This window comes from Andrographis paniculata, unplaced genomic scaffold (genome assembly GCF_009805555.1).
Source record: "Andrographis paniculata isolate CXL003 unplaced genomic scaffold, ASM980555v1 Contig26END, whole genome shotgun sequence".
In the NCBI taxonomy this organism is placed as follows: domain Eukaryota; kingdom Viridiplantae; phylum Streptophyta; class Magnoliopsida; order Lamiales; family Acanthaceae; genus Andrographis; species Andrographis paniculata.
Genome location: NW_026137557.1, coordinates 721,724 through 734,894, shown reverse-complemented (window position 1 = coordinate 734,894; position 13,171 = coordinate 721,724). Strand labels below are relative to the sequence as shown.

The 13,171-nt window shown below is 29.0% G+C and overlaps 2 protein-coding genes across 3 annotated transcripts; one reads left to right on the top strand and one right to left on the bottom strand.

Moving 5' to 3' along the window:
• Positions 1 to 1,116: 1,116 nt before the first annotated feature.
• LOC127246075 (U-box domain-containing protein 19-like) lies at positions 1,117 to 3,428 on the bottom strand. Its single transcript, XM_051267274.1, has one exon. The coding sequence runs from the start codon at positions 3,400 to 3,402 to the stop codon at positions 1,321 to 1,323; it is 2,082 nt and encodes a 693-aa protein (XP_051123231.1). The 5' UTR covers positions 3,403 to 3,428; the 3' UTR covers positions 1,117 to 1,320.
• Positions 3,429 to 8,652: 5,224 nt separating this feature from the next.
• Positions 8,653 to 10,415, top strand: LOC127246008 (protein DELETION OF SUV3 SUPPRESSOR 1(I)-like). Of its 2 annotated transcripts, none has more exons than XM_051267164.1 (3): positions 8,653 to 8,782; positions 9,167 to 9,266; positions 10,070 to 10,415. In XM_051267164.1, exons 2-3 carry the CDS (start codon positions 9,173 to 9,175, stop codon positions 10,210 to 10,212), a joined length of 237 nt encoding a protein of 78 aa, XP_051123121.1. In that variant the 5' UTR covers positions 8,653 to 8,782; positions 9,167 to 9,172; the 3' UTR covers positions 10,213 to 10,415. The 2 variants fall into 2 exon arrangements, with proteins under 2 accessions (XP_051123121.1, XP_051123122.1); XM_051267165.1 differs by lacking the exon at positions 8,653 to 8,782 and adding an exon at positions 8,800 to 8,818.
• Positions 10,416 to 13,171: the final 2,756 nt, after the last annotated feature.

The following is a 13,171-nucleotide window of genomic DNA, read 5'->3' as shown; positions in this document are numbered from 1 at the left end:
CCACAAGTAGACTTTGTGCGAGTATATAATAGTTACAAATTTACTTAGGTATACTTCAAGATACTATTTAATTGATTTTAGATTAAATGCTAAATCACAATACTCAGTATTATTTGCATATATTTCAATAATGTCCTATATTAGTAAATTAGTTACACCGTTTAATATACTTTCATTAAGCATACAAGTATATATAATTCAATTATTTTTTTTTTCAGCTTTATTCCTATTAAAATTGAAAATATTAATGTAGCCAAAGAAACAGGCAATATTCTTATATTGCATAAACCTGTAACCAGAGAATTATGTGAATTTCATGATTTCACCTCATTTTTTTCCTCTTCACATCATCGATTCCTGACTCTACCAATTCTGAATTCAAACAAAAGAAAAAATGAAAATAGTTATCATAAAAAATGCATTCTCTTGTAATTCATGATATCACTCAAGATCAAAATGAGGTGGAGTGTATATGTGTATTTGTGCACCCATACTATTATCACACTACATATGCATAACAATCGATCAAAACCTCCAAAACAATGACAAGAATAGTAGGCAACATTAAATAACTTGAACCCTTTTCATGTGTTTCTTCCTCATTTGCTTGCATTTAGCAATTTTTTCCCCCTAAAATAAATACATTTAATTCTAAACTTTTTATGGCAAACTATAATCACGTCACATATATGTCAAATAATAGAGCTCTTTTTACTAAGAGAATGAAAATGAAATAAATTTAAATGACATAACACAACCTTGATGGATTTCAAACTCTTGGTCATCTTCAAATATATCAACCTTCAATTCCTCAACGCCGGCCTTTGCTTGCCATTCCAATCTTCACAAAATACATAAACACAACAATTACAAAAAAACCCCAAAAAAATCAAACATTAAAAAATAAAAAGTACACGAGAGTCATGTGCAATAAACAAACAGAAATTCAAAATCAGAGCGTAAGAACATACTTACATTAGTTCCCCAATCCTTGTCCCGCTATTGGTAGTTGATACCTCCAAAAACGACGTCGTCTAGAGAACATTTCGCAATTCAGTCCCTACACAAAATGAAAACCACACTTCCCTCCCCAACAAGGGAGCAGCAAATAAAGAATATCCAAAATCACAATAATAATAATACTAAAAAAAAAAGAATCACAAAGAAATACACCATTTACTGTCCCAAACAGGTATTCACCTCACCAAAAAACTCGAGCAAATACCATCAATGGCGTCAAAAATCAACCCTAAAATTATACACAAAACTATATATATATATATATGTGTGTGTGTAGATATAGAAAAAACCTTCACCGAATCACCGGACATTGATGGACTCTTCCAGCCTCCTCATCTCCTTCACCACGCCAGACGAACTCGTCTCGCAGAACTTCTGCAGAACCTTAATCAACGACCTCGCTTTCTTACCGGCGTGCGACGTGCCGTCGGTAATTAGCGAGTACAGCCCCGACATCAGCGTCGCATCCTTCGCCATCACCGGAACAACCTCAGCTTCGCAGCTCTGGGAAAGAGAAAGAAGGATCGACACACAATACTCCTGTCCGGCAGGACTGTTGATCGTCTGCAATAACCGTAGAATCAGCTGCAAACCAGACGGATAATCCCTAATTTCGATCGACGCTTCCGAGCTATCCGAAGTTAATGTCGATAGAACTGCCAGAGCGTCCGTCTTCAGCTCGGATTTCTCCGGTGAGTTTAACAAGTCTAGAAGAACTTTCACTGCGCCGGCGGTTATGGCGCGGCGGCGGTTTCTGTGGTTGAAAATTAGAGCGAAGATCGCCATTACTGAATTCTTCTTACCGCAGGGAGTTCCGTCTCTGATTAAGGATAACAACGCCGGAATTGCGTCGGAGAATTCTCCGATCATTTTCCGGTGAGACTTCGCCGCTGCAATGTAGAAGATCGTCGCAGCTGCGAGCTGCTTCGATTCTAATTTCAATCCGTTTTTCAAGACGGCGAGGATCGGATGCAGACCTCTGTTTTGGATTATCGCTTTCTGCCCTTTCGTCTGCTTCGATAGCTTCGATAACGCCGAGATTGCGTTCTCTTGAGTCGCCGCATCGGAGGAGATGATCAGTTTAATCAGCGCCGGAATGACGCTGCCGATGTCGATCAAGCAAGACCGATTGAATAAACTCGACTTCGATAATAAACGAACTTCATATGCAGCTTTCGTTTTCTGCGAATCCGATCCGTAGGCTAATCGTAGCGCGAGGAATTCCGATAGAAGATTGATAGCTTTCTCGTTTGCGGCGCTTCCTGGTAGGATTGTTCGGGAAATGTCGCGGTTGTTGTTCACGGAGCTCGTAAATGAAATGCCGTACTCTGCGCAGTATTGTTCAATGAGCTTTCGAAGGCTTGTGTTAGGGACTAATTCTGTAGTTGTGAGCTTCTCCCCTGTTTTTGGACAGACTAGATTCCCCGATTTCAGCCATTTTTCAATCGAAGATCTGTCGTAGGTCTGTCCGGTAGAGATCGTCACCGGATCGGTCATTAATTCGAGGGATATCGGACAGCGGAAATCCTCGGGATTCAGACGACTGATCGATGAAAAACTGCTGGCTCTCTCTGCTGAATATTGTTCGGAAACTACGTTTTCCCAATCTGTAAACAGAGTTCCTCTGCAGTAGCTTAATAGACCGACTAAACTGCTCAGCAATGGAACTTCTCGATCGTTCTTCTCTGAATACACAATTGTAAGTTCTTCGTCTAGGAATAGAATCTCTTTGTGACATTCTGCGTGGCTGTTGATCTTCAAATGGCTGAGGATTTTCCGAATCATGAACGGATCAGGTTCGAGTTTATTCTCGAACTGATTTAAAACTACGATTACTCTTTTCATTGCGATTTCATCTTCTTCGGAAACCTCCATTTTCGACCTCCGAGATTGGTTATACACCATTTGAATAAGCTCTTTAACCTCCTCCGAAACTTCGATCTGATTCAGAGGTAGAAGAACATCGAGCGTGGTTGCGATAACGTTGATTAAGTTCTGGAATTGAGTCGATACGAAATAGGATTTCATGAGAGTTAGAAGCTTAGCGTCTTCGCGAGTGCAGTCTTCTAGAAGGAATAGAAGCTTCTGGAAGGCGACGTGGAGCTCCGATAAGCAGAGAATGGACGATTCCGGCAACGTCGGGAGGTTATTGAGAAATTCTTCTAGAAGAATCGAGAGAATTGATACTTGCCTTATTGTTTCGCGAGCGTTCCGTCGTTGCGAAGGGAAGAAATTGGAGCTGTAGCTGCAGATGGCGGTGGAGGTGGTGATGAGAGACTGCAGCAACGTCGCCGGAGATATGCCTTCGCAGGGACGGACCGCCGGAAATTTGAAGATCCGGCGAGCGCTGTTGCTGCTCCGGTGGTCGGAGTTTCTGGTCATTTTTTTTAGGCTGATCTTTTGCTAACTGAAAATGAAAGCATTTGAAATTCTATTTTTTTGGAGGATATTTATGTAGGGTTTAGCCTCAGGGCAAGAGACACGTGGCAGAAATCTAACGGTAGATTGGAAGATACCTGGAAGTGAAGACACAAAACCTTCTATGGACACGTGTGAGAATCGTATTCGCTTATGGTGGTTCTTAGATTATGCCGTGTTTGGTTGGTATAAATAAAATAAACTTATAATAAAAATTTTCTTTTCAATATTATAGTATTAAATCATTTTTTTAATTAATAATATTATCTTTCCATGATACTATTTACATTACTATTTTTAAAAAAATAAATTAAATATATATTTTTTATTTTATAATATTTTTATTCGGATCTAAGGTCTCATTTATTTTTTATTTATAGATTTTTAAATATTAGTTATTATATCAAATTATAGTACAAATTAAAAAAAAAAATTACAAAAATTATTTTCATTAGTGTCTTATATACTAATAAAATGATATTTGTACAAAAATTTATAGAAATATAAAAATATTTGTAATGTTAAATGCAAAAGATAAATGTAACTCTTAGAGAGAGACACGATAAGTAATATTCCCTCCGTTTATATCTATCTATCCGTTTGTTTTTATAAATGTTAATGTTATATTGTGATATAATAAAAATAAAAGTAAAAAAATTAAATTAATCTTATTAGTATTGCATAATATAAAAATTATGACATTTGTGTAATATGTTATAAATTAAAAAAATATTTATAATGTAAAATAGATAATATAATTATTAAAAAAATTTAATATTTTAAGAATGAAACATACTTTAAAAAAAATTGAATAATTTATTAAAAAACGAAAAAGAAAGTATTGAATTTTTTTTATTATTATTATTCAAAATCTTAGCCCAAAATTTAAAATTTCAATAAAGTATTACATTCTAAAATTTTAGAAGATAAACATTATTATTATTAGAAAATAAATAAATGTGACAAGACCTCTATTGATCTCCACCATGCAAACAGGTGTACACGTGTCAAATGCATAGAGTAGCTGTAATACAAGGAAAGTTGTTACCTTAAGACCAGCCACCGAAAGTGACTACTTATTAATTAAAATTAGGCAAATTAATCCTTTATTTGTTTTATTTTTTATTTCATTATTCTTATTTTAAAATTTGGTTAGAATCTAAGTTTTTTTTTTCTTTTTTCAAATATGGCATTTTATTGAAAAATATAAAATATATAAGTTGTATTTTACAGAATATATTGAGTTATTTTGATAAACTTTTATAAGTTTAATTAAATTTACTATATAAATTACATTTATAAGTTTATGTTATTTAATAAATATAAGTTTTGAATTTTATAAAAATTTATATATTTTAATATTTTATCTTAAATAATCAAATTAGATGTTTTTCTCTATATTTGATTTTTTTATTATTATTTTTATATTTTTTTAGTTCTAAAATATTTGCTAAATTATTATAATTATTTTATTATTTTATCAAAGACTTTATCATAAATATAGAGATGAGCATTCGGGGACTTTCGATTATTCAAATCCATCAATTTAAAATTTTGATTTTATTTGGAAAAATTAACTCAAATCGAAATAATCGAAATTAAAAAATAAAATAAAATTGTGAAATATTATTTGCGATTGCTCGGATATCGAATGAGAATAAAATAAATAAAGTAGATGGACACGACTTCAATGGATTTTAAAAAAAATTTGTGTCACCGGTCTATATAATATATGATTTATAATAATTTTTATTTTTTATTTATAAATTTATTTTATATTTAAATAGTTTGTAGATATCATCTTTTATCGAATCAAATTATACATACATATATATTTTTTTTGTAATGAAATATAGAAAAACTTAAGTAAACACAAGTAAAAACTCAAAAACTCTAGAAATAATTTAAAAAGTGGTTGTATTATTTTTAAAATAAATAAATAAAATAAATTATGTGATTTACAAATAAGCTCTACATCCCTATTTATATACAACACATTCGTAATCATTTCAATTTGATGGCTACTATCGATTCTCTAAAATATTTTGGACTATGTCGTATTCTAGATATGATTTTATAGTGTTATAGTAGCCCCTCCGTCTCCTATATTTTAGGCGCGTTAATGTAGATACATGAATTTAGGTAAAATATAATTAATAAGTAATTAAAAAGTATATTTAGTAAAAATAATTATAGATTAAGATTAAGATAGATAAATAGTTTAATTAATATTAAAAAATTATAAAATTTAAAATGTGATAAAAATGGATAATCATATTTTCAAAAAAAAAGCACAAGTTATATGAAACAGACAGAAAATATAAAATAGGGACAAATATTAATATTTTTTAATATTAATATTATATGCGGCAACTAGAGTGCTGACTTGATTAATGGTGAAAAAATTTGAAAATAAAATTAAAGATAAAATTAGGCGTAGAATTTTCAAGATTAAACCATTTAATATCTCTTCAACTAGGCGTTGCAATTTAAGGGGTCGAAAGGTAGAGATATGAAATCACGTGCAAAGAGAAAATGGAATATGATAAAACATTGATTCGGTTTTCATCTAATCAACACATATATAATAAGACAATAACGTATAATTGACAGTATGTAATAATATTTTCTAGCACATATATAATAAGACAATAATACATATTTGACGGTATTTAATAATATATTCTAACAACACATAATATAATTATATATGTACATTATATTATTGATTTTAGTATAATAAATATATTTACACTTAACAATACAATATATAAAGTATAAACTATTCGGCACATGCTTTTATACATAGAACATATACATTGTCCGCCTCTATTTTATGTGCCGATCGGGTCTAATTGCCCGTTGATAGAACATAGCAACACACGCAAACAATTACGAGAGACAATGGTGGCGGCGCACAATCAAACAACGATGATCCGTAGTAAACCTGTACACAAATATAGGGTATGTTCGTTTGGTAGATTTTTTTAGAATTTTTATTATTCATTAATTTTTTTTTTCAAAAATATCAAATTAAAAATACTTATTTTCTATTTTTATACTCCCTTTATCTCAATACAATAGTCTTATTTACCATTTTTGTTCATTTCAAAACAATAGTTTCATTTCCATAAATAACCATATCACTATAAAACTACAATTACTTTTTCATTATTATTACACAATTGTTATTACTTTTTACACTAATATACTCACAAGGACAAAAAAACTTTTTATCCATACTTTTTATCAACTACCAATATAAGATCAATATTTCTTAAATCTCGTGTCAAATACAACCCAAACTATAATTTTGAGATGGAGGGAGAATTATACTAAAAATAAATATCAATAAAAATATATTATTTACACTATTTTTTTTTAAAAAAAAAATACAAAATACATCCAACATTTTATACAACTTTTCTTTATTTACAAATATACTTTTCTCATATTACTATTCCAAATCCAATTTATAAAACTATTTGAAATAAAACTAAACATAATATTGACGATAGAATTCGTAATATTGCAATAATAATAATAATAATAATAATAATAATAATAATAATAAGCATGTCGGCAAAATTGTAAGGAAAAGTAGTATGAATCTTTGCTCTTACGCAATATTATAGTTGTAGATTTATTGTAACATATATAAATAATTAAATTATTAGACAATACAATAATATATAATTGCATAAAAAAATAAAAAAATAAATTAATAGAGATGAATGCAATGTTGACAATAATTAATGTTGAATTACGTAAACATGGCATTGTGGGAACGATTGTATGGATGTAAGTGGACCAATCACCCCTCACCACACGCGCCTATTATTATTATTATTATTATTATTATTAATGAATTCCCAAATTATTGAATGATTGCGTTTTAGAGATATTTTGAAAATTTTATAATAAATATACTTCAATATGTTATTTAGTGTAGAAAATAAATTTTTTAATATAATATTTTAAAAATTATTTAAATACTACTCCCTCAGTCCTATAAATATATTCTTAATTGGATTGGGCACGTGATTTAAGGAATATTGATATTATATTAGTAATGGGTAAAAAGTATGGATAAAAAATTTTTTTGTCCATGTTGTATTAGTGTAAAAAGTAGTGGCAATTGTGTAACAAAAATGAAAAAAAAATATGGATAGTTTTATGATGATACGATTATTTATGAAAATAAGACTATTGTTTTAGGATGAACAAAAATGATAAATAAAACTATTGTGTTGAGATGGAGAGGATATAATACTAAATATATATATATATATATATAAATGACATGATTACGAACTAAATTTTAAATTCATTACACTGCTGAATAGTTAACTATATGACAATAGAAAACACATTTTTTATATTAATATAATAAAATTATATATGATGTGATATTTTGAAGAAAAAAATTCAAAAAAATGCAGAATTCAAACAGTAGAAATTTAAAGTTTAAGGTATAAAAAAACACATCAAATAATCTGGAGTCGAGATGTGCAAGTGGGCCAATTCGACTACGCCTAGGCCCAAAATTAATTGTCGCTATTCAATAATGTGTCAAAAATATTAATTAGTTGGCATGTATTAGCTCATAGTGATTTTTTCGATGGGCCGATCCTGGGTCAAGTTGTCGATATTCTTTTATTTTAATCTCATTAACGAGTTTAGAATGAGATCAGGCCTGTTTCAATACAAATAGATCCAGAGGCCCAATGGAGACAATTAAGCCCAAATTTAAAACAAGAACAATAAAATTTATCTTAGAATTTGTTTGATTCTTGTTTAAACTTTTTTTTTTTTTTTGGTTTAATATAATTTAAATTTAAGGGGTATTTTAATACTATTTTTTATAATAAAAAATAATATATTTTGATAGAAAAATAATGTACAAAAATAATTTGAAGTTCAAATCATTTGGTTTTCAAAACATACAAGGCTATGTGCCACTCAATGATTTTTAGAGACTTTTTTATTTGATTATGTTGATATAATATTTCGTAAAATGATTTTTCTTTTTTTGATAAAAAAATTAAAAAGAAATTGAATGTTAAATTTCTCCTTAGTGGAAAGAGTAATATAATTTAAATTTGAACCATAATTATAAAAATTATAATCCACCACTAAAAATAAAAATAACACATAATTTTAAACATATATCTGAATAGTTAAAAAAAATTCCCACAAAATTAATAATGAATTAAAAATGAATAGCCCAATAAATAATTCAAAATAAATATTAGCCCTAATTTGCCGTGAGCACAGTTCACCTTCTTCTCCGTCCCCCTTTTCTTCTTCAGCAAGCTTCGAGTTATACAGCGCGCAGAAAATTGTAAGTTCAGTCCTTTTCCTGCTTAAAGATAACAAGGTGTGAGAATCTTTCAATCATATGCAGCAATTTTATTTTTGTTTTTGTTTTTTCAAATTTTATTTGAAAAATTTGTATATCGGAGATGATTCTGAAGAGATCGTTACGTTTTTGCCGTTTCGGAATGTCTCCGGTGTAAACTCGTGGAATACTGATCGATCTACACCGACTGATTCATGAAATAGTTGAATTTTTCAAGTATTGAGTCTCACGATACAGATCTGTAGTGGCCAAGTTGGCTGGCCGTGTTCAATTTGTTTTTCGATTTTGGGGGTTTTTGTTGCCTTTTTTTGTTTTGGTTTTTGGAGTTTGTTGATTTGATTTTCTTGAAATTCTTTGCGTATACAGATTGGAATGGCGACCGAGCAAGCAAAGCCTGCCGCAGAGGAATTGAAACTGGATCTATTTGAAGACGACGACGAGTTTGAGGAGTTTGAAATCGATCAAGGTCGGTGTTAATTTGTGCCGAAGTTTGATCAATTTGTGAATTCGTTCATCTATCTGAATATTTTCGTTAGTTCACTTGGATTGTGGTTTATTTGTTCATCTTTAGTATTCAAATTTTTCTGCATTCATGATTTCTTGCTGTTAGTGTATGTTTTTGGTATAGAGAATAGAATGGTAGAAAGATGATAATAGTTATAGAACAATAAAAAATTAGAATTGATTCTTCATATGTGAAAAAATGGATAATTAAACCCATAGATGTAATGTAGAAGTGAAGCAATATAGATGAATCGATCCGGAGGTAATATATATTATGTTTTAATGGAGTGAAAAAAAGAGGATGAATCAATCAGGATGAGACGATGGATTTGGTTAAGAGAAACTTTTAGATGAGTCGAAATCCGCATAGAAATACAGTGTGTTTAGATGGTTATTTTTTTGCTGGTTTTGTTTTTTGATTTGAATAGTAATTTGAATGAAATATTTTGTGAAAGAAAATAATCTAATTTTATAGATAATTGTGAAATTTGAATAGTAGAACAAACAACAAAAATTACCGAACAAACACACCCTATACTTTTGAATTTTCATTTCTATGTCTCTGTACCAAAATCGGAAAATGGTCACTGCTGTTATACATTGAGTTGAATTTATCCTCTTGGAGTTGAATAAATGTAATTTTCTACGATTTTCTGATTTTTTTCTATATCCATAAGCTTCAAGAGAATGTATTTGCACCATAAAGATTGCCGATTGCCCTGTTTCGTTCCACAATTTCAATTGATATGTTCTTGAAATTGGCAGAGTGGGATGATAAAGAAGGCAAAGAAATTTCTCAGCAATGGGAAGATGATTGGGACGATGATGATGTGAACGATGATTTCTCGCTGCAGCTCAGGCGGGAATTGGAGACCATCCCTGAGAAGAATGATGCTAAGTCCACATAAATCTCCTCTTGTTGTTATGCAATATGAGTAAGAACGCTTAAATGTTTCTTCTACATGATCGATACTTTCAGCTTTAACCTACTAATATTTGGAGAAACTTTTTTTTCGGATTTGTAGTATATTAAAAATCGATTCTGAATATGGAGTTTTTCAGGGATGTTTGTTAAACTGCAGCTTTTTCTCGTATGTGTTTATTTGGCTTATCTTTGGATTGCTTCAAATATATTTTTTTAAATAGTTTTGGATCGGAAGAGTTTTTATGTTTTTTTTTTTGGCCGTAGATTACTTTCTTTCGTAGAAGTCAAATGGGAATCTCTTATGAGAGGAAATGAAAGTTTAATTCCATCGAAATGGGACAAAATTTTAATCAATTTAGTATTATATTAATATAAATTATGTATTGTCAGTTTATATACTGGATTTGTATTATGCTAATATAATAAATCATGTTGGATATATTTGGTGTGCTATTATCACTATGCCGAAAGTGATGATTCAACATCAAACAATAGCCTTGTAGATGGGATTTCTTGATAACCAAGGATTTTAGGGAGGAAAGAATCGAAACTCGTAGGAGCGATAATTTGATAGTGAAACAACGTAAGTGGTACTTACACTTGCTTACATTGTTCTTGTAATTATTTATAGATTACGTGTTGATCGAATGATGTGATATGATATACATATACGACTAGCCCGTGCTAGACTGCTAGTTGTTTTTATAGGATGCTTGATTCTCGGAGATGAATAAGTTTGATCTCCGGTGATGGTCGAACATTTGAAATCTAGATTTACATGTCCTTTTCTTTTTATTGGGAAAGAGATATTTGATATGCATCGCGTGTTTGAGCTACAATCCACATGTAAATTACGGCAAAACAAGGGGGAATGGGTTAATGTACTTGTGTAGCTTCAACATAGCTCGATTGAATCCGAAATCCGTGGTACTCTTTTGTATTATAACCGTAGTTTATCATCTCTTTTAGGGCTTTGACAATGTGTCGATTCGTGTCGGGTTCATATTAATCCGTTTATTATTTGTCGGATTTGTTTTGACCCGTGTATATAATTAAATCAAAATTCTTGATTCAAATTATATTATTTTGTCATGTTTTCGTGTTATTCTAATTTTTGTTGGTTCTAATGTAATGTGTATAATGAATTAGGTTAAATTATTTAAAATTGAACTTAGTTTAAAGGATAGATAGACTTATATTGATTAATACTGATATATTATAATCGGGTGATTGTGTCGGATTCGAGTTGACTCGATCAGTCTATTATCGTGTATTGGGTTGTATCATATCTCGATACTTAATTCAATGTCAATTTTATTATCACACTTGAAAATAAAAAATTTCTTCAAAATATAGACACCAATTAGAAGAACACTACATAGAAATAATAAATTTACTATGACTAATTATTTGTCATCGTATTTGTCATTAGTGCATGTCTCTCAACCAAATTAATATTTAATACTTCTTTCTAGGATGATTATGTTTATTTGGTTGGGAATGAACATTATTTTAATATAAAAGTAAGATAAATAAAAAATAATGTAAGAATATTATATTATAAAAATTATTAAATAATTAATTAAAAATAATAGGGTAGATTGAATAATTGGTAGTAAATTGATTATTATTTATTAAAATATAAGTACTAAATTCTAGGTGAATATTTATTTATAAAAAATATATTATGCACACAAATCTAGTGATAATTCAAAAAATATTGACATAGTATTGTAATTATAGTTTATAGTAAAACATAATGTAAAAATAATTTTGTTCATATATATATATATGTATATATTTTTAATGTAAAATAATGATTCGATTGTAGTTAGTATTTGTATAAAAATTGAAGCCTATAGTTATTAAAGAAAAATTTAATTGAATAATCTAACATAAAAATATATATATTTTATAAATATATATTTTTAAGTACAGCCGACATCGAAATATATAAATAATCTAAGTTATTATTATTATTATTTTTTTTTATTTATATTTCTTTTATTATTATTATTTGACTGATGATAACGTTGTCTATGATAGGGGCAGCCATATCTGCAAGACTGCAATATGTCAATGGTCGTATTTATTATATACCCCCTCCATTCCAAACAAACGTCTTATTGAGAATTGATACGCGGATCAAAGAATAATAGTATTTAATTGAAAGTAGGTATAAAATAAAATTTAAAAGACTAAGTATCTTTATTTTTTGAAAGATTTTAAAAAGTAGGTTAGAGTAATAATTAGGGATAGTTTGGAAAAATATGAATAATTTTGTTATAAAGTGGGAACCACGATTACTAAATAAGAAAACAAAACAATTGTTTTAGTACAAACGAAAATGAAAAAACAAGACATCAATTAAAGTGGGAACCACGATTACTAAATAAGAAAACAAAACAATTGTTTTAGTACAAACGAAAATGAAAAAACAAGACATCTCACAACTCTTTTGGGATGGAGGAAGTACTTTATATATATAATATTAAATTTAATAATTATTTTATTTCAAAACATAAATTATAAAATTAGATACAAAGTAAATACACTATAAATTATTTAACTAAAATTTATTGATAAAATAATTATAAATTAAGTTTTGTTCTACTATGATTTTAAATTAAAATAATACTATTTATTTTTTTTACTATCTTTTAATAAGAATATAGTATTATTTTCTTTACTGAGCAATATAATATTATTTTAACAAAAACAAATAAATAGTGTATTTTATATTAATTTTAAATTACAATAAAATAAATTCTAAATATGTTTATGTTTCAGAATTTCACATATGAGTTTTTTCGATTTGATTTTCTTTTTCTACTTTTTGTTTAATTAATATTTTGAATATGATATTTTCTTAATGCATCTCCAACCCAGCGCTGGATTGACTTTTTTGACGTGAGTTGTCTCCAACTCACGCCAAGTCCAAC

Excerpts from the sequence above, each read along its gene's own strand:
- LOC127246075 (XM_051267274.1), bottom strand. The coding sequence starts at position 3,402 with ATGACCAGAAACTCCGACCACCGGAGCAGCAACAGCGCTCGCCGGATC.
- LOC127246008 (XM_051267164.1), top strand. The coding sequence starts at position 9,173 with ATGGCGACCGAGCAAGCAAAGCCTGCCGCAGAGGAATTGAAACTGGAT. Across the intron at positions 9,267-10,069 it reads GGAGTTTGAAATCGATCAAG|AGTGGGATGATAAAGAAGGC; the intron begins GTCGGTGTTAAT and ends TGAAATTGGCAG.